The sequence below is a fragment of the Manihot esculenta genome, chromosome 3, assembly GCF_001659605.2.
Source record: "Manihot esculenta cultivar AM560-2 chromosome 3, M.esculenta_v8, whole genome shotgun sequence".
NCBI classification, from domain to species: Eukaryota; Viridiplantae; Streptophyta; class Magnoliopsida; order Malpighiales; family Euphorbiaceae; genus Manihot; species Manihot esculenta.
The window spans coordinates 29,474,806-29,502,287 of NC_035163.2; the positions used below are offsets into that span (position 1 = coordinate 29,474,806).

Consider the following 27,482-nt stretch of genomic DNA (forward strand, 5'->3'; position numbering starts at 1 on the left):
AATAATTAAATTTCTATTAACTTTTATTTATAATATCTTATTTAACTAATTTTTAATAATTTTTTCTTTAATTTCAATTCTTAAAATACTTCAATTCATATAACATTAAAATTTTTTAAAAAATACTTACAATTTTAACTATTTTTAAATAGTACTAAATAATTTTTAAATAAATAATAAATTTTTATTAAAAATATTTTTTAAAAAAATTATTCAAAAAAATTTAATCATTCATTAATTTTAAATTAATATCTATAATAAATAAAAATTATAATTTTAAATAAATTAAATATAAAAAATTTAAAAATTTAATTTTAAAAATATAAATTAATTCATCCATTATACTGAAATTTAAAAATAAAATATAATTTACATAATATAAAAATATTTTAAATAATTAAAATATTTATTTTAATTTTGACCGACTGACTAATAAAATATAACTATAAATAAAAAATCTTCAATTTAAATGAATTATAAAAATTAATTATATAAAAATTTAAATATTTAATTTTAAAAACAATTCAAAATTAAAATATTAATTTTGAATGATTGACTAACGAAATAACCTTTAATTTAAATGAATTATATAGAGATTTAAATATTTAAAAATTAATTGATTAATTACGTTAAAATTAAAAAATTAAAGAATTAAAGTGTAAATTTAGCCTAATAACTGTATAGACTAAATTCATAATAATAACTCAAGCTCTGAAAAATTTTCGAGCGAATTAAACTTAAAACTTTTCAAAAACTCTTGCTCAACTTTTATCCCATATACCTAGTCGAGCTTTCTTTTGTTTCATGGATTCGGACAGTAACCAAACCAAAATCCGCATTCTCCTTTTCTGTCTTTCTTCTGTATTTGTCTATAATTTCTACTATTTGTATACCCTTTACTTACAAGCAAAGTTGGAAAGAAAGAAAAGGACAGAGAAAAAAAAAAAAAAAGAATCCAAGATTGCAATAGCATGGGTTATGGGCCAAAGGTCATAGTACGCTGAACCTGTGCATACACACAATCGAAGACTCAAAATTTGGAGTGAAATCAGTGAAGCCACTGAAGGGAAGCACGTTCATGGAGGTTGAGTTTTTCTACCATATGACAGAACCATAACAAACTCTTTGGCTGAGCTGCCAACGGTCGTCTCTATTCTCTCAGATGATGGTGCCATGTGCAACCACCACTCCACCAAATGATGCAGCTGCAAAGTAGAAAGCACCGGCTGGCCATGTAGTGAGATCTCTACCTGTAACAATTTCAAGCAGCAGCAGCTATAGAATCAAAATTACATATTCATCACTCTACCATTACATGTAAAAATAACCTTTTGATAAAGATGCAAGAGTGCAATTACCTCAGCCTCGCTAGCAAGACCCAGCTTTTGCACCAGATACTTTTTAATAGATGAAACAGGTAAGCTGCCATCCCTGTGACAAATTGAAACAGATGATCAAATAAAACTAAAGTTGGAAAAAGAAATTCAGGAAAAGTTAATAGAAAGTTCTTAAACAAGATGACAATTCATTTAAACATATATACAGCAAACACATTTAAAATAAGACATCACTATCTTATCGTGCATGTAGCTAGGAAACGAAATAAAAATTGAAGTATAGCAGACCAAATTTGCACCTAAATTTCAAATGTTGCAAACCTGGAAAATTCTATCAAAACTAAAGAATTGTAAGCGTAAATTTAGCAGAGAGTATGGTCTTCAAGTGGATAATAGAACTCACTTAACCCTCAAATAGCATGAAGATATCTGTGGCAAGGGTGCATCTCCTTCCCTGAAATTAGTCATTAGTCAGAATGGCATAACTCAAAATATGACATGGTGATTATAATCTTAACTTCAATCATTCAACTCTCTAATATAAGGCAAAAGAAGCTAAATCTCACTGATCATCAGAAGCAACTAATGAAAACCAAATTGGACTAAATCTTCCTTCGTATTTACTGCTTGCATCAACAATAGTTTGTGGTGGAATAATATTCAAACCCTCAGTGACAATTGCTCTTTTTTGCCGTACGCCTTGCAACTTTCTAGTCTTAACTGAACCTACTGGTGACAAAGATGAGTTATTTTCATCACCATTAACTTTTGACTTTTTACCATGCTCCTTAACAATAGATTTAAGCACTTGATCTTCATTCTCTGCAGGACCAGGCAGCTGCATCTGGACAGTAGCTTCCTCTATATCAGGCTTATTGTGCTTCGATTTGCTTGCACCTTCAACCACAAAATTTAAGGTTTTCCACGACTCGGTTTTGCCTTCACATGGTTCAGCACTTTCCTCTGTATCCTTGTTTGTCTTGTACTGTTTGGATGATTCGGGAATGGAATTCTGAACGTTGGAAATGATTACACGTGAATAAAACTATCATACCAGAAGTACATCGATAATTTTTTAAGGGATGAATAATCATTAAGAAAAATGCAACATAGTACATAAACCGAATCTTTGCCTCCTTTACCTGCCTTTTAGCTTGTAAGATTTTGCTTAGAGTTTCAGGTGAGCTTAAACTCTCATGGCAACAATCATCCACTTTCTTAACAAGTAATTCCTCAGCGAGAATCGATTCTCGTAAAGCTGGACTCTTCCTTGCAATGGATTTCAATCTTTTTCTAGGCAGAAGAGACTTTGTTCCTATTTTGGGTGTGCTGATAACCAAAGAAGAGAGAGATCTCTCCTTTCTTTTGCCTTCTAATGGGAATGAGGGTATAGCTTCTGCGACTGAGGAAAAAACTGCAGGTGCCTGAGTCTTTTCTCTTTTAGAACCGAAGAGCTTGACCTTTAGATCTTCCAAGCTGTGGTCTGCCCTGTGAATTAGCATAGATAAGCCAGTTAAGACAATGTCTATCGAGATCAAATTAATGCCCATTTTCGCAATCTTCCTTGTCTTTCAAGTGGTCAGTACAAAGGACCCAAAAATTTGACCTTTAATTCTGGAAAGCTGCAGGTCAAGAATATTTTGTGCAGAAACCAAAACATCAGTTGCTTGATTCAAGACATGGTTCTAAACTATTTAAAACCACAAATTGGGCAGCTTGACAGTTCATTGGGAGCATAGTACTGTAGGCATTATGTTAAATAATTTATGATGCTGTCCCTGAAGTAATTAATTCACAGGATAATATAGACAAACATCTGTCGTACATGCATACATCCATCATTCATAACTGCAGTGGGATGAGCTTTTGCAATATGTATGGGAGAAAAAGGATCATCAAATACCTGAGCTTCTCCAGTGGAGCACAGCCTAAGTCGATATTGCAAACGGGACAGCAATCCACGTCCTCATCAGATATCTTGTCATATATGCATTTCCTGCAAACTGTTTAGTTTACAGAGACATGATGAGATGTTTGCTTGTTTGAGGTAAAATATATAGTACATACATATCATATACGTATATAGCTGCTCATGTACTTGAGGTAAAATCACAAGGTGACACCATATTAATGGTGAGACGAAAGAAATTTTAACATAATAAGATCCCAAATCACGCATTCGTAAATAGCAAAGTGGGTCGCTAAATCAAATTCAAGCAAGCATAATAGCACTCCAAACCAAAAAAGCTAATAAAATGGATACAGGAGAGCAAAGTATACCTTAATTTGGAAAATAAAGGAGAGATGCAAATAAGAAGAAGAAGAAAAAATATTAGAAAGATTACGTGAAGTAATAGGCAGCCACAATAAGAAACAAAGCAAATAAACCAAAAATCACAAAAATTGAATAGAGGGAGGGAGAGAAACTCACAGGTATGGAGACATTCAGAGACGGTAGTGGCGTCTCTAAACAGCTTATTGCAGAGAGGACATGTCATGCATGCGGCGAGCTTCTTTCTTTGAACCTTCACCACCTGGCTTAACATCTTATTCACTGACGACACCGCCTGCCCACTATAACTCGCACACATCAAACACAAACACACACATACGTACCCCACATGGACATGGTGCATGTAACCAATGCGCAACAAATCACGAGAATTCTTTGCCGTTATTGATGAAAACCCATGAAATTTATTAATCCTTTTAAAAGGAAATTAGCAACAAAACCTACCCAATTTTTCTGTTTGGTGAGGGAGAAAAAGAAGAAAGAAAAGGATCGAAAACCAAGAGAATGGCGTGAGATTTTTTGGAGTATTCGATGTGGGTCTTATTCGATTCAGACAATGGCACCCGACCCTTGATATGATCTACCTCGAGGCTTCGAAAGAAATCCAACATCAAAACTCAAAAACAAAAAATAACAATAATAATAATAATTTATGAAGTAATAACTTGAAAGAGGAGAGAATAAAATTTTCAGTTTTATAAGTAGGCATAGGGGCGGGGGGCCTAGGGTGCGCTGGCTTAACCTGCGCACCATCTCTGGCAATAGCTTCTGCTGTGATTTCCTCGTGTTCAACGATTAGTCGTTTTTCCGTAGTTGTAGTTTTCGATGCCTGGCAATAGGCATAATCGTTTTTGCTGCAGATGGCGTTGCGGCGCGGCCGGTGTTAGCGTAACGGGTTATTTAACTGGCGCAGGTTAGCCTTTGCCACGTCAATGTTTCGGTTAAAATAACAAAATACTTAATTTATTTAACATTATTATTTTTAGAACATAATTTATTTAACATTATTTTTTTTGAATCAATTTATTTAACATTATAAAATGTATTAAATTGATATAAATAATTAAATAATTAAATTTATGTATTTATGTTTAAATTAGAATTTGAAACAAATAATAGGAAGTTAGTTTAGGACATTAGAAGTGTACTTCCAAGATTTAGTAGATTGATAAATGATGGTCTTATTAGATATGAGTGACATTACTTTTCTTTAAAATATTTATTGTTTAAGAAAAATTTTTTAATAATTTTTAAAAATTAAATATAATTTAAATTTTTACATTAAAAATATTATAATTAAAAAGATTTAAAGAAAAAACATAAAATTTCAATATATAATGAATAGCTTGAAAAATTAATATTTATATAAAAATGTGTTTTCCTTAATCTCATGGTCGGAAGGACAGGGACAGGGACAGGGACAGGGACAGGGACGGGTGTAGGTCACCTGAAGAGAGTCAACTTGTGCAGGGTGTATATGATTGTGTTGTTGAAAGTGGAAATGGACTGAGAGAGAGATGGAAGCACCGTCCCTGCCATTCCCAAAAGCCCACAGAGTTTTTTCTAGGCAGGTGATTTTTTTTTTTACCAAATTAATTTAGCACTTGCGGAAGTGAACTTTGCCCAGAAAGAATACTTTTCACGAGAAGTTTATGGACAGTTGACCTCTGGAAAAGTTCATGGGCTCTTTAACGGGGAAAATTGAAACATTTTTAGGGAAAAAAAAAAAGAAAATTGAAGAGTAAATTTTTTATGTTTACATAAAAAATTTTAAATATTTTGAAAAACTAATTTGTAATTATGATTTTTAACTGTTTTTCACATTAAAAACAATTACCTTTTTGTAGCTAAAATTACCATATAACTTTTCCTTAACTTAAATTGATAAGCCGGCTAAAAATAATTAAATTACAATAATAAAAATTAATTTATTATTATACATAAATAAAATAATAAATAATTTATATATTAAAAAATTCAAAGTAAAATAAAATTTAAAATATATTTTACAATGATTTTCAAATTTTCTTAAAAATATCAATTATTTTTAAAATTTTTGAATTAAAAAACAGTTTTTTTTTTTGTTTATCTTGATAATAAACACGGTTTTATACTCTCTTCTTTCATGAAAGGAAAAATATGGAATTTCTTAAAAACATAAATAGTCAAAAGAGATTACTGTAAGCATAAAAACTTTATTTTCATTTTTCTTCTTATATGCAATGGAAACAGGTAGATTATTGGCATTTCTTTTTTTTTTTTTTTCCCACTCCCATTGTCCATATCCTAAACATAAAAAAAAATGACTGAATAATGATAATTTTAAAGAAATGGCAATTAAGCAAAAAAAAAAATCTCAATAAGTTAATTGTATTTTTCTTTGAGATGATACCAATTTTTGTTTTGAAAATAATAATGGATAAACTATGCTTATACCTGTAAGGAAAAAAAAAAGGGGGAAACAAACAATGAATCACTGTGAAGAAAAACTGACAAGTATATCTCATCCTGTATTGTTTTACAATTATCATTTTTGGTGCCAGAACCAGTTGATCAGGCTTTTGACAGCTAATGTGAACTTCCTCCATTCCATAGTCCACAATCCACTATTTGAGTAGGTCCAGCATCTGACCTGAAATTTTAAGTGCGCAGGGAATGAGACTTCGACCTCACAATTATCAAGCAGCAAACATATACAAGGAAACATGTCAACTAAGCCTTATAATACCTTCCCATCAAGAATTCTCAGTAATCTGTGTCTAATGAGAACAAGGAGAATCTTATCATTCAAGATCCAACCAGACCTTTGTAGCGAGCATATGACATGATTAGGAAGAAAAGAGCTGCACAAAATGCTCCTGTTACGATTACCACCTACCAATATGTTAAAACAAAAAATAATTCAATACACAAAAATCAGTCTGAAATTGGCTGCCAATGTCACCAGTGGGAAGTATTTGTTTACCCATTTAAACATGTATCCATGGTGTTCATTCCATGTATATGGGATATTCATGCCAAAGATTCCAGCCACCAAAGAATAGAAGGATAGACATACAGTTCCCGAGCTTAGAAAGAGCTCTAACTGCAGCCAAAGGAGAAAGAAGAAAACAAATGTATAAATGATCAGCTGGCACTATTCTGACACCCCAGAAGATTGAGAGAGCTATGAGAACATTGTACAGATAGAAATAAATCACGCACCTGAATCAGCTGATTTCGATGATTGTCAAGCTGCAGACACAGACACAAAAATCAAATGAAAATAAATGCACAAACACCGGAAAACTTAACCAATAAATTTCATGCATTCAGTTTCAACATCGCCTACCTGAATATTAATGTAATCCTCAGTATCATCAATATACTCACGCAACTGCATTTTTTCAAATGAAACAATGTGAATTAATAATAATAGTAAGAATAATAAGAATCCATTCACAACAAGGGTACATCCTCTGCATGAAGGGGGGAAAAGACACATACAGTGTTTAACTTGTTCAAAGTGCTATCAATTTGCATGAAATAGGCCTGCAATAATATTTTACCATCCATTTTAGACACACTGACTTAACCCACTTCAAATAGGCAAAAATAATGAAAGGTAAAAGACTTAAATAACCTCTAGTAACATTTCAAGCTCCTCAACATCATTCTCATCCAAATGAACAGTTGCCATACTTGCTCTACTTGCCCTAGAAATTTTTGAACCTATGGTAGGGGAAGCTTTAAACCAATAGGCACCACCAGATCCACTGACTGGAGATACACCAGCTAACTTTCTTGACAAGTAAAGATCAGCCATATCATCATCATCATCCAGCAGTTGCTCAAGTTCATCTCTCACCTGCAACAAAATAAAAATAAAAATAACAATAATGAGCAGGTATTACTTGACTTCCTGTCGGATTTTCAGAAGTCTTCTGGTGATGCTTATGAGTATCTTTCACCACTATTGAATAAACTAAGCTTGTCAAACTTCCAATTCCCCATGAAGGAAGTTCCTAGTGCAGTGAAATCCCTTCCTACCATCTATAAACTTTTTCATAAGTTAAACACCTTCCCAATTGGATTTTGATTAATGTTTCCCAAGACTACACATAATCATCAATATATAAAAAAAATCATGTAAATAAAAGAAGAAAGTCATATTGCAATTTTTGGCAAACCACAACATGTTATATGCATACCTTCTGAACCCGAGCAGTCAACCTTGTCATTGCACTCTTCAATTTTCGAACTCTGTCCAAATTACGGCTACTAATCTGCACATTTTTAGCAAGTGGAGAGAGAGAGGGGGGGTTAAATTAGTAGAAGACAAAATAAGCTTCTACTAGAAAAGAGAATGAAACTGAAAGATTTTACCTTAAAAAGAAAATTTTTATGAGTAATTTATAAAGGTCACAAGGTTTTTGCAAAATAAAACCATAACTGAAGCACACAAAGGAAAGCTCACTACTAGAAGTTTAAAAGAAAAGATTTTCACATAAAAATTTCAACAAGTTCCCCAGTTATCTGGAAAGAAAAGTGAAAGAGGTAGCTAACCCTCCAATACTTGATAGATCAAGCATCAGAAGCCCCAAATGTTGAAAAAAATTAAGCGATATCATCCTGATTCTTTTAAAAAATAGAGAAGGATAAGACGTCACCCTAGAGTGAATAAGCCAATGATCTACTACCTTTAGAATCCATCTATCCACAAAGTCTTATTTTGAACTTGTAAACTTGCATTTCATCAGTTGGTCATGTGTTAAAACTTATGGCTGCAGTTTGTATCAGAAAGTTGTACTCGGTAATGAAAAAAGAAAAGGAGAAAATCAATCATTAAGAACCTGCATGATAAAATCAACAATTGAATACAACATTGGAAGTTTCAGCAAGAAAATAGCTCTTTCAATACTTTTCCCAAGGCCTCTGCCAAGGCGGACTGGTCGAAATCAAGAAAGAAACCAACAGATGCGATTTTGAAGGTGTTCTTCCCAGTTCAAACAGATTGAGTTTTCATCAACATGAAAGATAATAACAAAGACGGTGATCTGCTTCCTATTAAAGGTCAACCTCAAACAGCTAATATAACCAAAACCCTCAGGAAACTTCTTTATAGAAAACAAGGAAAACCAACAGTGAAAACAAAACCAAGAGATAAGCTCATCTAAATAATCACCAAAGAAATTCACCTTCCAACATAAGTAGTTTCTTGGCAATTCAATAGGCATACTGTATGCATTTTCACCCAATTCCTCAATCAATGCGTCAAAAGTTTTGTTTTTTTTTTTTTTAATCTTTTCATTCTCAAGAGATAAGCAAGGCATGAGAGAGCGTTACAGCAAGATAAAGAAAGCTTAATCCCCAATAATATTAACTATGAAAGTACTTACTTTGGAGGTAAGCTCATCCAAAGCAGGATAAGCAGCAGTCTCTAGTTCTGTTGTGCGTGCAGCTAGAAAACTACAGATGGCTTCTAAAGCTACCTCCAATGCCCTGAATTCAAATGGAGACTCTGCATTGAATAATTCAGATTATTCAAAAACGAAAAGCAACAAATATTTCCAAAAGAATCATCTTTGATCTTTTTTTGATCGAATAAATATTAGCTCACATAGGAAGGGGGGGAAAGGATAATGGAACAAACCATCCTCTTCACCAGCTTCAACATCATTTTGTCCACTGGGATAACCTTTCCCATCTCTTTGGCCTTGGACAATGTGATTTGCAGGAGGTAATCGCCTTTGAAGTTCCTCCACAACCGGGATGACATTCTCATCCAGTGGATCTCGAAGCAACACCTATAGCATATTAAAATAACAATCACATAAGTTATTACAATCACGTAAGTTATTGATCTCAAGTCATGATAACGTTATTCCATCATCCATGAACTCATTTTTCAATTATGAGCAATAGCCAAGTAAGTTCGCTTTCAATCCACATAAGTTCAATAAAATAAATTCAAATTCTTCAACTCTCCATTATCTCCCAAGTCCCATCCACAACAACGGACCTCTGCTGAAACAAGACGAACTGGTTCCGTTAAACTCAATCCAACAGCTTTCTACATTTCCCATATACACGCACAGAGATACAAAGAGAAAGGCACTAACCTCTTCAGAAGTGATAATTGCCTTGATGTGCTGACAAAAAATAAAATATATCAGAATAAGATAAGCGCGAAAAACAAAAACAGAAAAAATAGACAGAAACGGATGCAAGCAAAATAAATGGAATATGAATAATTCACCTCCAAGTTCAAAACAATAGCCCTCTCTCGTCCAAGAATAGTTGAAGGATACGACAACAATGGGTCGAGAATCCGGAGATCACGCGCGTGAATTTGCACGCGATGCATGATAGCCTGCTTGTCGGCATCAAGAATGGTGCCTTGTCCAGAAGCGTCGACGAGAATCCAACTCCTGGCAGGCTGAGTCTTCTTCTTGACAGCGGCGGCGGCAGCCACCTGAGGGTCGGCAGGTACCACGCACCCGTCCCTCGCCATGTCGCGAAATACCATAATCCAATCACATCTCCCCCTCTAATGGCCTCCTCAGTACCCTAACGAAAAGGAAAAAAATGCAAAGGAAAAATGGTTGGGGTGCAATTCCAGAATCTGATACCCAAATGGAAAATTTTTGTAGCAGCGGGTTTTATGGGTTGATTTTTTGAAAGAGACGGACTGAGTTAAGGAGCAGGAAAGGTCGAGGGTGGGATTCCCTGCGTTTTGGCTGTTTGGATGGTTTGATAGTTGATGAGTATATAAGAAAATTGAATTATTAATTTTGGTGTGAATTGGATGTGAGAATCCATATGTGCTGATTTCATTTTATATTATGATAAGATTAATATTTTTTTTCTTATAATAATAATAATATAAAGATTAATATTATATTAATAAATTTTAATTAAATATTAGTGTTGAAGTTTTTATAAATTAACTAATATATATATATAAAGTTAATTTACAAAATCTAATATGCATTGATTTTTTCATCCGCCTGCCTTTGCATTATATGAAAAACAAAACTTATATGCATATATAAATAATTAAAATGATAGTATATTAATTTTTAAATTTTGTAATTTGATTGGTCACATTAATTTAAGGTGAATTCTTCTGATGTGTTTCCCTCCTTTTGTATAATAATAATCATAATATATGTTTTTGTCTTTGTTTTGTTTTTTCTTTTTTCAGTTAAAACAAAGGATAATGGAAAGCTTAAGAAGCACGCGCTCAATCCACAGGGTTGTTTGTTAATTTAGAGTTAAAAATAAAATAAAATAAAATATTAATTTATAATTAATAATAAAATATTTATAAATTTAAGGTTTCACCACTAAAAATTATTCTATCCAAGTTTGGCGTTACTTAAAATGGTGTAGACCGTTATTTTTATTATTATTATTATTTTAAGAATATATTAAAATATTATAATTATATTAATTAATTAATATATTATTTTTATATTATATTAATTTAATAATTTTATTTATATTATATTTTTTAATAAATTTTATTAATTTTAATATGTTATTATAATAATATTATAATTAAATAATACTAATTATAAATTTATTTATAATTATAAATTTATTAATACGTAATTATTATATTTTATTATTTTTAATATATAAAAATATTATAAAAATTAATGAAAAAAATTGAAAAAATATTTAAAATTATAATATTATTCTATTATTAAATATATATACAAGAGCTTTAAATTAAATAATTAATAAATAAATAAAATTATAAAAATTAAATTTATTTTTTATTACACTGTTATTATGTTGTTATTATGTAGTGGTATATAATTACAGAAAACTAACCGTATATAATCACAGAATAATATTAATTTTATAATACTGAAATTATATAAAATTAATAATATTTTTAATTTAAATATTAATAATAAAATATATTAATATTTAAAATTATATAATAAATTATTATGTAATTAAATATTATGTGTGATTATTAATTATTTATAATTTATAAAATAATAAATTTAATTAATTTATTTTATAATTAAATTAATTAATTTTTTTTGATAAATTATAAATAATTCAGCGTTCTTATATAATAGTTAATAGCATGATAAATAATAATTCTAAATATTATATGTGAATATTGAATTATTTATAATTTATTAAAAAAATAAATAAATTAAATAATTAATTTAATAAAATGATTTTATATATAATTAAATAATATTATAATTTTAAATATTTTTATATACAATTTATTTATAATTAATTTTTATAATACTTTTATATATTAAAAATATTTTTATAAAATATAATAATTATTTATAACTGTTATTGATATTTTATAGAGTTATGAAATAATATTATTATGTGATTAAATGTATATAAAATTATTGGTATTATTTAATTATAATATTATTGTATTAATTTATTAAAATAATAAAAATTTTATTATTAAATAAATATATATGATATTATTGAATTATTTTTATATATTTAATTATAATTAAATTATTTTTATATATCTAATCGTAATATAATATTAATTTTATAATTTTAAAATTATATAATAACAATAATTTTTTATTTAAATATTAATATATTAAAATTATAAAAATATTTATTATTATAAAAATATAATATAAATAATATTATTAAATTAATATAATATAAATATATTATTGTAATTTATTAATTATTAAAAAATTAAAAAAACAACTGTAAACTAACGGTATGGTATGCACTATTTAGAGAGCGGTGTCAGACTATTATTTAATAAAAAAAAATTAGAGCCTTTTTATAAAGGAGTGGGTAACCTTTTTAATCGCCCATTTAAATCTTAATTTCATAAATATTTTATTTTTATATTAAATTAATAATTTTTTCATTTTCAATTGCAAATTGACAAAAAAATCCCCGTACCCACGCAAGCAGCATCCTCACTCAAGAAAGGAACCAGCTCCGCGGGCAAAATTGGAAATAACTTTACTACACTTAGAGTATTCATTCAAATTTTATTATTTAAAAATTTTAAATATAATTTGAGTAAAATTCTTTAATTCTTAAAATTTATAATACATAAATGATGAACATAAAATAGAAACTTTATATTTCAGTAATATATTTGATGTTAACCAAATATTTGTATATTTTCATGATTTTATTTCAAAAAAACGTTTGTAAGTTTTTTAGTGAATCTTTAAACTACTATAATTTATAAAAAAAAAAAATTGATAGAAATTTCAATTTTAAATGAATAATTTTCACACAACATAAAATAGATCAATTATTAAGGGAATGCTATACATTTAGAAGAAAAGGAAAATGTTTACAACATTTTTTTTCTTACTTTTTTTTATTACATATACACGTTAAAAATAATATTAGTTTTTTATAATATAATAATAGTTTTTCAATGATTAAAAGCATTATTATTTTATTAATTGAATTCTTCTTTCAAAGATTTTAATATATTTATTTATAAATTATATTAAAAAAAATCAATTGATGAGGTCTCTACACTAAGATATGAATCCACGGGCCCAAAGTTGCAGGTCCAGAAGTGAAGACCATAATTCGGGAGCCCGTACGTACTGAACATCCTTCAAGAAGTGCCTCTTAGAGGGCGATGGCCTAGCATGACTTACTGCTAAGGAACAAATTTCTTCAATAGCAGTAGTTATATTGAACTTATATTCAGATATGGGTAGCAAAAATCCCTGATTCTCAACAAATGGGTTTCTCCAAGTTGCTGCAGTTTGGTACGACGTACACCAAGAAATTGTGGTATCTGTGCGATTAAAGGAAAAGAAAGAAAAGCGAAACATCTAGTTTAGGCAAATACTATCATATTGGATAGGTTACAAGTACTTACAAGTAAATGGAATATTTGCAGCTATCACTAATAATCATCCCAATTAAAGCTGCTTCATCTAGTTTTTATTATTCTTTTTAAATGAATAAACTACATTTAAATTTTAATTTTTATATAATTAATGAATTGATTTTTATATTTTTAAAATTATAAATTTAAATTCCATCATCACTAATTGAGTCCGTAAACTTTTATCCATAATATATCATTTAACTAATTTTTAATATTTTTTTACTTTTTAATTTTTATTCATTAAAATACTTCACATTTCAAAACTTTAAAAAAATCACTTATAACTTTAATTATTTTTAAATGGTATCGATTAATTTTTAAATAGGCGGAAAATTTTTATAAAGAATCTAATAATTTTAAATTAATATTTATAATAAATAAAAAATTATAAATTTTAGATAAATTAAATATAAAAAATTTAAAAATTTAATTTTAAAAATATAAAAATTAATTCATCAATTAAGTTAAAATTTAAAAATCAAATAATTTATATAATATAAAATTATTTAAATATTTATAAATAACTTTCTACTTGACTAATAAAATTATAAATAAAAATATCTTCAATTCGTATAATCAATAATTAATGAAATTATGAAGGAAAAGGAGCTATAATTTATAATAGTAGAAAAATTTTAAAAATATAATATTTTACATATTTAATTTTAAAAATATAAAAATTTATACATTAATTAAGCTAAAATCGACCGAGTAAGGTGTAATTTAACCTAACAAAATACATACCTGCTCAGGCGAAACCTCGAGTTCAGCATGAAACACCACCACCCTCCAGCAGTCCGAGCACTCAATAAACAATAACAATCGAATCGAACGCAATTAGCGCATTCTCTGGCAACTGCTCAATGGCCACAGTAACTTATTTTTAACCGCCCTTAGCTGTCCTTCGCCGTACAGGCGTCCACCACAAACACAAACGCAGGTCCAACCCACTTCAACTCCCCACCACCGCCAATACCAACTGCCCCTCTAGGAGTTCCCAATGACGCCATCGATGACAAGAAAGTATTAGATGAAGACAACCCATTTACTCAACTACAACCCAGATGAGAACTGGAAGCAAATTTGGCATTCGGCCTTATTGATTTTGTACTTCACAGTGCTATAAGAATTTGGAGAGCCCCAAATGCGAGACTGGTAATCGACTCGATGTAAGGGTTTCAGATAGCACCGCATCGAGTGCAAATAAGGGATTCGCAGGGAAGAAATAGAAGCTGATTAACGCTGGATTTCTTCAGGGCGGGCTGTTAAACAGAAAGGATAACTCTTCCCGAGGCCCCGCCGACGTCTCCGGACTCCCTAACGTCGCCGTCAGCCGCCACGTCCCGGTTCGGGAATTTTAACCCGATTCCCTCTCATTGAGACTATGAACCAATTATTACAACCTCTATGAGTTTTTATCTATTTTATCTCACATTGCAAAAAGAACACGAAACAATATGTTGTGGTGCCAGGCACATGGTACCGGTCTATTAGTTGGAGGCTTTCATTCTCCCGCATGAACCAGGTGTGGTCCGTTCAGCTTTAAGACTGGACTCCAGTTATCTTTCTCAATCGGACCGACCCAACCCATACGGTTCATCGAGCAGACCCTTTCTAGGTTCGATTCAGTTTTAATCTTATTTTTTGGCCCGACTCGAAATTAGGAAGGAGTTCAGCCCATTCGTCTTATGGGACCATCTGCATGCGCACCCGGGAAAAATTAGAGACTGTTACGTATGAAGCAGAAATCTGATATTCTCGTACGATCGTATCAGTATGGCAGGTCCGTTACACGTCATTGGCAGACAATGAACCAATGACAATGGAAAACATTCTCTTGAAGCTTTTTGGCTAGTTTTACAAAATTTTTGTAAAACCCTATTTTTTGAATATCATATCATCCGAAACTTTAAAAGTTTGTGTTAAATTAAAATTTTAAAAAACCAATGAAAACTATTTATCCTTATAATCCTTATAATTTCATACATTTCTATAGCTAAATTTTTATAATTTAATTACATGTACCGAATTAATATTTAAAAAAAATAGTAATGATGAGTTAGTGCATAATTTGACAGTCGAAGCAAGCATGCTAAAATTATTTCAATTGAAGATACAACAGGATTCTGTCATAATTAGAGCCAGATCCCACAAAACTTTATTTATTGCTTAATTAAAAGCTAGTGCAGACTGCACAGTAGAGAAAGAGAAAGAGAGATTAATTAGTGATCCCTTGACATTGAATTAATAATAGTTAATACAAGACATTTGCTGCTGCTAACCACCATTACCATCCAAATTATTATAAGAAAAAAAGCCAACCACATTCAGTCACCACCCTCCTGCTGCTACCTAAGCCTACATTCACCAATATATTTTTATTCTCCCAAACCTTATAGAATAACAAACATGCATACACAGCATATACAAAGTTATTGGCCATAATTGAAAGCCCCCATCAACAATTCACATGGCCTTGTTCCCCTCCCCCCTTCTCCCTCAGCCTCCTCTTCAATTCCTTCTCAATAATGATAATAACAATAATAATGAATAAAAATAGTCAAATGTCAATTGGGAATCTTTCTGATGAAAAAGAAAATAATACATATAAGCATTTAACAACTATGTATGAAGACCATTACAACAACAAACAATAACCAAGATAATAAGCATTAAGCAAGCTATTAGTAATAAACAAGCCAGACATTAGGGGGTTAAGTTTATTGCTTCTTGTCTATTACAAATGTCTAAGTCTTTTATATTGCTATATACCATCAAATTAAAAATAACATACACATTCATCATGCACACATCCAAAGAAACACCATTTTGGTTTTGCTTGCACAAGTGCCCTTGTCGTCTAACTATAGATGAACCTAGCACCGGTGCTTTCATTTCAGCTTCTGCTCTTGCATTTCTCCATAGCTTTTGGTGCTGAAGAAAAACGGGTTATATATTATTTATCATTAAAAGAAAAAAAAAACAAACAAGTGAAGGTGCATATATATAATTTATACCAAGTCCAATAGCTTCAGATCCTTTCATGATGCGTAAGCGCTTGCATGAATCAACAAACATCCTGCATGAGATGTTCCCATGTAAATTATAAGTGAAAAGTTTCTTTTAACTAATCTTTGAGTTCTTAAATTTTGTTCATACTACAATGCTATGCCAGACTATGCAAGCTTATTAAATTAGTTTCATGCATAGGATGAGGTTCTATATAAACTGTGTCACCATTTTGCTCTTTTTTTTCTCTTCCTATTACCGTTTAATTAAAAAAAAAAATTGATTATTTATACGAAGTATGGAGAAATAATAAACAACTTACTCCCATGGAACGTCGCCCACGAGCATCCAGTCACCATCCTTATCTTCATAGGTTGGCACATACTCAGAGCTGTTGAGAAGATCCATCAGCTTGCTTCCGTTCATGAAATCTATCAGTCCTTGGGCTCCATAATTACCTTCATAATTAATCAAGTTGAAAAAAATCATTCTGGATAAAATTACTTCTGCATATATTGTGACATATATACATATATAGCATCCTCATACTACCATATATGCATGAACTAGATCTAAACAAGGATTTTTTAAAAAAGGAAGAAATATACAATGGAGTTTCTTTAAATTTCCACTTGATCTCTAATGAGTGCCGTCGTTAGCTATAGCTAGCTGGTTGCTTTCTTCAGCAGGCAAAAATATTAATTAGAATTTGCAGTTGTTGTCTGTCCTTTAAACTCAACAGGCATGCAATTATTTTTGCCATGGCATTCGGCTTTGATTTCTCAAAACCTTTTTATACTTGCAGAATAATTAGATCTGTTAAATCCATCATCTTCAGTAGATATATACTTACCCACAGTGAAGGAACTGAACATTTTGGCCAAGGCCTCAGATAGCTCCTGGTAGCTTTTGTAAATTTTCAGGTCTACCTTACGAAGATAAGGTGCACCATCCATGCAAACCTTCACAAATGCTGCACTGCTGCCGCTCGCTTTCTCAGCTTCCTCAGTGGTGGTCTTTTGAGCCATAATGTTCTTTCTGAAAGATCTAACTGGTGGCCAACCCACAACTTGTGCCCTGTAATCGAGCAAAATATATATGTTCACGCATATCGCTTACACCTTCACTACCAGAAAATAAAAAAATGGACCCAAAACAGAAAATTACATATGATCTTTTCTAAACTAGTTTCATTACGTAATAATTAAAAAGAAAGGTATGATTGTTTTTTGATTAAGGAGCTTAATTACTTGGCTGGTGGCTTGGCCGGGTCCTTGACGGTAGCAGCAGAAAGCTGGTTCTGATCCTTTGAAACATTCTTGATCTTATCATTCAGATCCATGATACCATCCTTAGCCTGAATATTAAGCTTCAAATCAACAGTCTCTGCAAATCCTCTTTTCCCAGTAGCCTTTGGTGTGGTGGTCTCCAACTCAGAATTTCCACCACCAGGCAATCCCAGACACAGCTCAGTCTCCTTGTAGTTCAGATCTCGGTCGACGCCTGCTAGCACGCTCGCCATTTCTTAGCCAACCTTGACAATGGTTCAGTGGGCTCCAAGATTTTTCCCTTTTTTCTTTCTTGTATTAGTGCTTCTTTTTTGCTTGTTGTAGTTGTTGATAGCTTCCTCTTCTCTGTTTTGCAAGATAGCTAATAGAGAGAACCCAATAATATAACTGGGCTTGGGAGTCGGTGTGGTATGTATAGCAGCTGCATGTGTATGTCCGTATCAAGTTTTTGATCTATGATTTCTCGACACGTGGACACTCCTGCCACGTTGATTTTCGATGAGATAGCCGACTACTTCTTCATCAATTAAGGTCAAACCTTCATCACATGCAAAGCATAATCTATGGCTGGTAACAAGTAATTTAATTACCAAGACTTTGAGCAATTAAAATAAAATATCACCAAAACTTATTTTTCCTAAATAAAACTCAATAATCTTTTTCAATTATAAAAAGTCATTATTATACTCACAAATTTAGTCTAATAGTAAGTGTATTTGAGTAAATCCGAGAGATTTCATATTTTTAATCTCTAATTTTCAATTAAAAAAAAAAGTCTAGTGCCTTTCATAATTAGACGGAGGCTTCTTTTTATTTTTTAAGTCAACAATTGTATATAATAAAATGCATCAATTATGTTCAATATATAAAAAATACAAAAAATATTTAATTGAAGAATCTATCATGTGAATTAATGTATTTAATCCTCTTTTTTCTTGTGAGGATGCAATGATTATGGTATTTTCTCATCATTTATCACAAATTACATTTTTTTTAATGAAGAGGGAGAGGGGGGTGAATGTTCAGCTTCAACCTTTTTCTGATCATGAAATCAATGGGGTCGATCCGATGGGCGAAGAAGAAACCAGAGTGGGTCATATGCCATTTTTATCATAAAAAATTGTGGATGCACATTGTTAGTTTATGGTAAGATTCTTCCATGAACCTTCCAATTGTGCATCTACTCACATGAATCAATAATTCATGCATCACCCAATGCCAATTTGATATTATTAATATATTTAAACAATTTCTTCTCCTCTTCTTGTGCATTTTTGGCTAGGGAAAAAAAAACACTAGAAAAATCAGAATCTATTGATTGTTATACTCATTTAAATAATAATTGTAAATTATTTTATAAAAATTAAAAGAGTTATTTCGGTGAATATATAAAAATAATAAGCCGATCACGAGATCTTCATAATATAACAGAATAACTGTTTGCACTGTTAGTTTTCATTGGCTTTAATTTGCCAGCACACCATAATGAGACTATGTAAAGAAATAGTAAAATAAATTATTATTTTTTATTTCCAAACAGGGAAATGAATGGCAGTTGTTCTGTAGAACGCATGAAGATGAAGATGAAGAACATCGATCAATCAATAGCAGTAATGATTCTAAAGCCATGGGACCATGGTGGTGACTTGGTGACAAATCACATCCCTTGGAGATGGAAGCATCCTTAACCCTAGCTGTGCCCTTGCCCCATCAACATCTCCCAACCCCATTCTTGCTTTTTTTTTTTTTTTCTTTCCCTTTTAATCATCAACTTCTATTTACATTTGAAAAAAAAAAAAAAAAAAAAAAAACTATCCAACGTTCTTAGCCACTCCCAACCACATAGTCTTCTCTGCAAACACTCCATTAAATTCAGAAAGAAACACAAGCTTTTCCATCTTTTAGATTTAGGCAAAGTCAAAAGCATAAAAGATTACATTTCTAATTCCTTATCCGGTAAAGAAAGTGACTTTAAGTCTATTTGGTCATTTTATAGCCACTAAAATCCAGATGTAAACACAGGACTGGATACCCTTAATTTTGATATTTTCAAAAGATCCTTAATTTTTTTTTTTTCTTAAAAGTGGATACATAGGTAAAGTATTTTCTAATTAATTTTCCCTTTTCCCCTTATTTTTGTGGGCCAAATGACAGGCGTAACCATTATGATGATAAATACATAACCTTTGCAATTTCAAAGACGATAAAGTTAAAAAAAATTTAGAATCTTTTAATTCTAAAAATAACCCTAATTCATTTAACAATAGAGTCGGATATTAATTAATTTAATTAGTTATTATGGGCAGCTGCCACCATGGTCCTACCAATGCATTAAATGAGAATCTTCCCCCACAATAATATTATTCCACATGTTGGTTCAACCTCAGACATATTGGGGCTGACCACCCCTCCCATTGTACACTTTCGCCAATTCCCCCAGTATTAATTATTATTATTATATATAAATTAAATTTCTTCTTTTTCAATATTAGTTTAATTTCATCCATTTAATTTTTTTTATAACACCACTCACTCTGTATTATAAATATTTTTTTTAATTCATATTATTAAGCGCGAAAAAACAGTTAAATTAGTGGAAGTTAATAAAAAGAAAATCATATATATATATTTTTAATTTTCATAATAATATTTTTCCTTTTTTCGTTGGCTAAATATTTAATTGGATTGAATTTAATTTTATCAATCGAATTTTAATAAATTTTTTATTAAAATCAAATTAAATTATGTAAAATTTAAAGTTAAATTTAAAAAATATAAAGTATTTTAATTTAAATTGAAATATGACTGATTCCAACTATATTCTCTCTTACCAACACTAACACATTGTGTGTGTAATACCCGGCTAGACTCCGGTATCGGAATTCCTACCGTCCGGTGGAATCTCGGATGTCGGAAACCTCTAGAAGGGTAAAAGTATGTTTTTATGATATGTTTTCATGTTTTTAATAATTTTAAGAATGTTTTTACATGAGTTTTGTATGAAAAGTCTTTGGAGGAAAACCCAGGTTCGGCCGCCGAAAGTCAAGTTCGGCCGCCGAACATGCATGCGTTTTGGAGGCACGTTAGGCCCTCGAAAGCATGAGTGAGGGAAGTCCAGGTTCGGCCGCTGAAAGTCAAGTTCGGCCGCCGAACATGGCATGCATGCGGAAGCACTTTCGGCCCCCGAACGTGGCCTGGCCAGCCACCTATAAAAGGGGCACTTAGCCGAAATGGGGGAGCTTTCTCCCATTTCCGGCCACAGCTAGCTTCCGACCTCCCTCTCCCCAAATCTTGTGTTCTTTCTTCAAATCTCCTCCATTTTTTCTTGAGTTTTAACCTCACATTGCAAGTTTTGAGCATTTTAAACAAGTTTGGAGCTTTGGAAACTCAGGAGCTCATTTGCTTGGATCTCCGAGTTTTGGTCGTCTCTTTCTCGATCTTCAAGAGGTAAGAGCCGATCTTAAGCTCAATGTATGTTTTAAACAAGTTTTATGAAGTTTTATGGGGTAGAAATGCATGTTTAAGTTAGTTGAGCTATGTTAGGTTTTATGTGATTTATGGACAATGTATGTTGTTGATGTGTGTTTGAAGTGTTGTAGTTGGGGTATATGCTAGTTTGAGACCCCTAGGTGTAATGTATGATATATATGCATGTTTTAGAACAAGTTTATGCATGATTTGAGGCTTGGGGAGGCAAGAGGCTCGTTTGAGCCGAGTTTCTGCCCATTTGGGAGAAACCAGGTTCGGCAGCCGAAGGAACTTTCGGCCGCCGAACCCCCTTTGTGGAGGCAGCATTCGGCTGCCGAAGCTTGCCCCCGAAAGAGGACTTTCGGATCTGTCTGGGACTTTCGGCCGCCGAAGGTGCCGCCGAAAGTGCCTGACTTTCGGATCTGTCTGGGACTTTCGGCCGCCGAACCTGCCGCCGAAAGTGCCCTGTCCAGCCTTTCTTTGCATGTTTTGCATGGATGTTTTGAGATGTTTTAGGGGGTTTTTGGGGGATGTTTTTAGAGTTATGTTCTAGTATGTTTGGTCCCTCATTTGAGTCCACCTGTGTAGGTTCGGACCCGAGGAACCGAGGACCCCAGCAGTGAGTCTGCTGCCCCAGTGTCTGGTCAGAGCTACCCAGAGGTGAGTGGAATAACTCTTATGCTTTTAAATAAATAAATCAGTTTTAGCATGATTCACGCATCATGAATGCCATGAGATATAATAGGGTGCTTGCATTAGAATTCACGAATATGTTGCATTGCATATTATGTTGATGATGCGGATGAATGTTGAATGATCCTTTAGTCCTCCTATGTTATGATATGATGATGATACGGTACGGAAGACCAGTGAGGCCCATTCTACGCCCCTGGCACTATGTAAGAGAAAGACCAGTGAGGCCCATTCTACGCCCCTGGCACTATGGAATGTTATGTTATGTTATGTATGTAAGAGAAAGACCAGTGAGGCCCATTCTACGCCCCTGGCACTATTGGAATGTGTAGAGGACTATTGGTGACAAATTCATCCTTGATGTGATTAGCTGTGATGTGATGCATTTCATGTTATCATATATTTTAAATGTTTTACTATTCTGCTCACTGGGCTTTGTAGCTCACCCCTCTCCCCTAACCCCAGTTGTGCAGGTACAGGGTAGACCAGGAGGTTAGCCAAAGTTTGAAGTACATGTTTATGTAATAGTTAGAATGTGGACATGACAGATTGTATAATGATGTATAGATATGTAATGTAAGAGATTATAGTATGTTATGTAATGAGGTATATTGAGGTTATAGTTGTGCTTGACCCTATGAGTATTGTAATCCCTTGTTGATACATGATCTTAATGTCTATTGATGTTTATGTTTAACCAACTCAACTTATGATGTATCGCCCACTTGGGCAAGTATGAGATCCCACTGAGGGATTAATGTTTAAGTTATGTTATGTGTAGTGCATGCACAGGTTGAGTATGGTGTATGATGAAAAGGAAAGTTTTAATTTTTATGTATGATTGTTGATCATGTATGGGATTAAACAGGTTCACAGGTTTCATGTTAGGCTTGCTACGGGTCCCGGCGGCCTTAAGTCGACCCGGATCCTAGCGCCGGTAGCGGTCCGATTTTCGGGTCGTTACAGAATGGTATCAGAGCCCTAGGTTCATATGGTCGGACCTAGAGTGTCGGGCTCATAGAGGTTATAGAAGGTCAAGCACAATAGGAGAGATCATGTCCACTAGGATAGGATGTGGAGTCTTGTCTTGTATGATGATGTGAAATGCCATGATAATAGGCATGTGCATTAATGATATGCTATGATATGTGATGTATGTGATGCGGGTTCATGTGTGCCCACATGAACCATATGATGCTAATGTTTGCTTGTTATGTGCTACCTTTCAGAAAACAGAATGAGAGGAACTCATCGATCTGCACGATTGACTGGAGTGCCACCTGAGGATGAGGGCATGAGTGCCCGTCCTTCTACATTGCCTAGGGCAATGTCAAGTAGGTCCAACAGGGACAGAACAGTAAGAGACCCTAGAAGGTCTTTGGATCTGGGTAGAAGCAGATCAGTCAGAGGAACAGTTCAGGGAGGAGCATCAGAGGATATGGGGGATGATATGGATGTATAGCAGAGGAGGGATGGCAGTTTGGGAGTTAGCATGTCGGAAGAAGGTATGGGAGAATCCCAAGGAGGCACTCAGGCCTCGGGATTTGTTCAGCCACCTTACTACCCACCCTTCTCACAAAATCCCGGGTATTCGATGGGAGGCACATCGGATTACCCTAGCTTCACTCCTTATCCCACACAGATGCCATACCCACCATACTACCCACCATATTCACAGTACCCAATGTATCCACCTCCACCTTACTATCCAAATCCAGCAAACCCTACCCCAGGGGATGCTGCACCTCCTCCTCCTCCAGCAGAACCAGCAGCCCCAGCTACCCAACCTTCTAGACCTAGCTCAGCCAGTGGGAGCAAGGTCAAGATGACTGACTATATGAAGTTGGGTGCTCCCCAATATGAAAAAGGGGATGACCCGTTTGTGTATCTGGAGAGGGTCAAGGTGATTACAGATGAGATTGGGGCTGATGATAGTAGAGCCATTCAGATGGCTGGGTTCACACTTAAGTGCAAGAAGGCACGAGAATGGTTCAAGAATTATGTGAACCCGAAAGTGGATAGCATGTCTTGGGAAGAGTTCGCAAACGAGTTTGCGGGATGGGCTTTCCCCGATAGCTCGAGGGAGCTAAAAATGATTGAGTTTGAGCAGTTGAGGCAAACTGATGAGATGGGAATAGAGGAGTTCACAGACAGATTTTTGGAGCTGTTGCCTTTTTCAGGGCAAAGCCTTGACACGGATCAGAAAAAGTCAAGGAGGTATATCATGAAACTCCACTCCAGATATTCCTCCTTGATCCAGTCAGCAGATAGGGAGAGCTTCCATGCCATAGTGGATATGGCCCGGAAAATGGAGGCCAGTGCCATCGTTCAAGGGACAGTCAAGCAGTCAGTGGCACAGCCTTCTGGTTCTAAGACCCCAGGCTCTTCTTCTTTTAGTGCAGCAGCTTCAGGCAGCAAGAGGTGGAGCAGTACCACCAAGAAGTCGAAGAAGAACAAGTTTTGGAACAAGGTTAAGTCCAGTCTGGGACTAGGGAGTGGCTCAAGCTCTGGTGCGGATAATGCAGTTTGTGCAAGGTGTGGTAAGCCACACAGGGGAGTATGTCGGTTTGGGACGAACGCCTGTTTCAGATGTGGTCAGGAGGGGCATATGTCTCGAGAATGTCCAAGAGCAGCCCCAATGGCTCAGTCCCAGCAAACAGCCTCAGGCAGTGTAGCGCAGCCAGCAGCTCCAGTCATGACTCAGGCCAGTGGCAGAGGCAGAGGGAGAGGAGCAGCCTCTTCTTCAGCGGGGTTCAGAGGTGAAGGTCCATCAGCTCCAGCACGGATCTTCACGATGACTCAACAGGAGGCAGATGCATCTAACACCGTGGTGGCAGGTAATTTAGTCATTGGTTGTTCAGATGTGTACGCCTTGATGGACCCTGGTGCATCTCATTCTTTTGTTACACCGAGAGCCGTCCAGAGGTTAGGGTTGATGATCTCTGAGTTAGAGTGTCCTCTCTGGGTCAGTGGACCCAAGTGTGATCCATCAATGGCAGAGTCAGTCTGCCAGTGTAGTCCTGTGTTTGTTGAGGGAAGATGCATGTCCGCCGACCTTGTGATTCTAGACTTGATAGATTTTGACGTCATTCTAGGGATGGACTGGTTATCTACCCATGGTGCTACCTTGGACTGCAGAGACAAGGTAGTCAGGTTCAGAGGTCAGGATGGGTCTGAGGTTGTCTTCAGAGGAGACAAGAGGGGTACACCTAGAGGTCTGATATCAGCTCTTCAGGCTCGTAGGTTGCTTAGGAAGGGATGTCAGGGGTATTTGGCTCATGTGAGAGAGCTTAACAGTCAGGTCAGAGAGCCCGCCTCAGTGCCAGTGGTTAGAGAGTTCTTAGATGTGTTCCCAGACGAGCTGCCAGGTTTACCACCTGCTAGGGAGATAGAGTTCGAGATAGAATTGATGCCTGGAACCCGACCGATCTCTATCCCTCCCTACAGGATGGCGCCTGCAGAATTGAAAGAGTTAAAGGAGCAGTTACAGGAGTTGGTAGACAAGGGCTTCATCCGACCGAGCACTTCACCTTGGGGTGCTCCAGTGTTGTTTGTCAGAAAGAAGGATGGATCCCTTAGACTTTGTATCGACTACAGGCAGTTGAACAAAGTCACTACCAAAAACAAGTACCCTTTGCCAAGGATCGACGATCTATTCGACCAGCTAGCAGGAGCGGGTTGTTTCTCCAAAATAGATCTGAGATCTGGGTACCATCAGCTGAGGATCAGAGATGGGGATGTGCCAAAGACGGCTTTCAGGACCAGATATGGGCATTTTGAGTTCCTTGTAATGCCGTTCGGGTTAACCAACGCCCCTGCAGCATTCATGGATCTCATGAACAGAGTGTTTAGCCAGTACCTGGATCACTTCGTTATTGTCTTCATAGATGATATTTTAGTGTATTCCAGGAATGCAGAGGAGCATGCCCATCATCTGCGGTTGGTTCTGCAGACCTTGAGGGAACATGGCTTGTATGCCAAGTTCTCTAAGTGTGAGTTCTGGCTGAGGAGCATTTCGTTCTTGGGGCATGTAGTGTCAGAGAATGGGTTAGAGGTGGACCCCAAGAAGACAGAAACTGTGGCTAACTGGCCTAGACCCACTTCAGTGACGGAGATCAGCAGTTTCTTGGGTTTGGCAGGTTACTACAGGAGGTTCGTTCAGGACTTCTCGAAAATAGCAGCTCCTCTGACCAGACTAACCAGGAAGAATCAGAAGTTTCTGTGGACCGACCAGTGCGAAGAGAGTTTCGAAGAGCTTAAGAAGAGGTTGACTTCAGCACCAGTTTTAGCTCTGCCATCTAGTGATGAGGACTTTACAGTCTTTTGTGATGCGTCCCGTGTGGGACTGGGTTGTGTACTGATGCAAAATGAGAGGGTGATTGCTTATGCTTCTAGGCAGCTGAAGAAGCACGAGTTGAATTACCCCACACATGACCTTGAGATGGCAGCAGTAATCTTTGCGCTCAAGATGTGGAGGCATTACCTCTATGGGGTAAAATGTGAGATCTTTACCGATCATAAGAGCCTGCAGTACATCTTGAGTCAAAGAGATTTGAACTTGAGACAGAGGAGATGGGTAGAGCTGCTGAGTGACTACGATTGCAAGATTCAGTATCATCCGGGTAAGGCGAATGTCGTGGCAGACGCCCTAAGCCGGAAGTCACTAGGCAGTCTATCCCACATCACGGCAGAGAGGAGACCGGTGGTGAAGGAGTTTTACAAACTCATTGATGAAGGTCTACAGTTGGAGTTGTCTGGTACAGGTGCCTTGGTTGTTCAGATGAAAGTGACACCCGTGTTTCTGGAGCAGGTGGCTCAGAAACAGCATGAGGACCCAGAGTTAGTGAAGATTGCCAGGACTGTTCAGTCAGGCAAGGATAGTGAGTTCAGATTTGACAGCAAGGGAATCCTCCGCTATGGGAATCGTTTATGTGTACCAGATGACATAGGGCTAAAAGGAGACATTATGAGAGAGGCTCATAATGCAAGATATAGCATTCACCCCGGAGCCACCAAGATGTATCAAGATCTAAAGAAGGTTTATTGGTGGCCAGCTATGAAGAAAGAAGTGGCACAGTTTGTGTCAGCCTGCGAAGTGTGTCAGAGGGTGAAGCTGGAACATCAGAAGCCGGCTGGAATGCTTAACCCGCTACCTATTCCAGAATGGAAATGGGAAAACATAGCTATGGACTTCGTAGTGGGGTTACCGGCGACGTCCAACAGATTGGACTCCATATGGGTGATTGTGGACAGACTCACCAAATCTGCTCACTTCATCCCTGTCAGGAGTGGCTATTCTGTGGACAAGTTGGCGCAGGTGTATGTTGATGAGATCGTCAGACTGCATGGGGTTCCTGTTTCTATAGTGTCAGATAGAGGGCCCCAGTTCACCTCCAGGTTTTGGCGGAGTCTGCAGGATGCCATGGGTACTAGGTTGGATTTCAGTACTGCCTTCCACCCTCAGACTGACGGACAGTCAGAAAGGACCATCCAGACTATCGAGGATATGCTTAGGATGTGTGTGCTGG

The 27,482-nt window shown here is 34.9% G+C and overlaps 3 protein-coding genes across 8 annotated transcripts; all 3 read right to left on the reverse strand.

Annotated features, from left to right (window-relative positions):
* Nucleotides 1–739: 739 nt before the first annotated feature.
* Nucleotides 740–4,477, reverse strand: LOC110612293 (E3 ubiquitin protein ligase DRIP2). Of its 4 annotated transcripts, none has more exons than XM_043954777.1 (8): nucleotides 3,769–4,477; nucleotides 3,241–3,340; nucleotides 2,480–2,825; nucleotides 1,904–2,349; nucleotides 1,741–1,791; nucleotides 1,359–1,431; nucleotides 1,100–1,250; nucleotides 740–1,006 (listed from the first exon to the last, which is right to left on the reverse strand). In XM_043954777.1, the coding sequence occupies exons 1-8, from the start codon at nucleotides 3,971–3,973 to the stop codon at nucleotides 897–899; spliced, it is 1,482 nt and encodes a 493-aa protein (XP_043810712.1). In that variant the 5' UTR covers nucleotides 3,974–4,477; the 3' UTR covers nucleotides 740–896. The 4 variants fall into 4 exon arrangements, 3 of the variants coding, with proteins under 3 accessions (XP_043810712.1, XP_021608733.1, XP_021608732.1); XR_006350175.1 differs by having other exon boundaries at nucleotides 940–1,006; nucleotides 1,100–1,275; XM_021753041.2 differs by having other exon boundaries at nucleotides 940–1,275; nucleotides 3,769–4,476.
* Nucleotides 4,478–5,967: 1,490 nt separating this feature from the next.
* Nucleotides 5,968–10,400, reverse strand: LOC110610641 (magnesium transporter MRS2-I). Of its 3 annotated transcripts, none has more exons than XM_021750664.2 (12): nucleotides 9,869–10,400; nucleotides 9,732–9,761; nucleotides 9,263–9,416; nucleotides 9,009–9,130; nucleotides 7,821–7,895; nucleotides 7,253–7,477; nucleotides 7,117–7,161; nucleotides 6,962–7,006; nucleotides 6,835–6,864; nucleotides 6,596–6,715; nucleotides 6,359–6,473; nucleotides 5,968–6,262 (listed from the first exon to the last, which is right to left on the reverse strand). In XM_021750664.2, the coding sequence occupies exons 1-11, from the start codon at nucleotides 10,136–10,138 to the stop codon at nucleotides 6,459–6,461; spliced, it is 1,131 nt and encodes a 376-aa protein (XP_021606356.1). In that variant the 5' UTR covers nucleotides 10,139–10,400; the 3' UTR covers nucleotides 5,968–6,262; nucleotides 6,359–6,458. The 3 variants fall into 3 exon arrangements, with proteins under 3 accessions (XP_021606356.1, XP_021606354.1, XP_021606355.1); XM_021750662.2 differs by having other exon boundaries at nucleotides 6,359–6,504; nucleotides 9,869–10,397; XM_021750663.2 differs by lacking the exon at nucleotides 7,117–7,161 and having other exon boundaries at nucleotides 6,359–6,504; nucleotides 9,869–10,399.
* A 5,679-nt stretch (nucleotides 10,401–16,079) lies between these two features.
* Nucleotides 16,080–18,179, reverse strand: LOC110610670 (auxin-responsive protein IAA14). Its single transcript, XM_021750707.2, has 5 exons — nucleotides 17,755–18,179; nucleotides 17,358–17,581; nucleotides 16,827–16,962; nucleotides 16,513–16,574; nucleotides 16,080–16,429 (listed from the first exon to the last, which is right to left on the reverse strand). Exons 1-5 carry the CDS (start codon nucleotides 18,024–18,026, stop codon nucleotides 16,392–16,394), a joined length of 732 nt encoding a protein of 243 aa, XP_021606399.1. The 5' UTR covers nucleotides 18,027–18,179; the 3' UTR covers nucleotides 16,080–16,391.
* Between the last annotated feature and the right edge of the window lie 9,303 nt (nucleotides 18,180–27,482).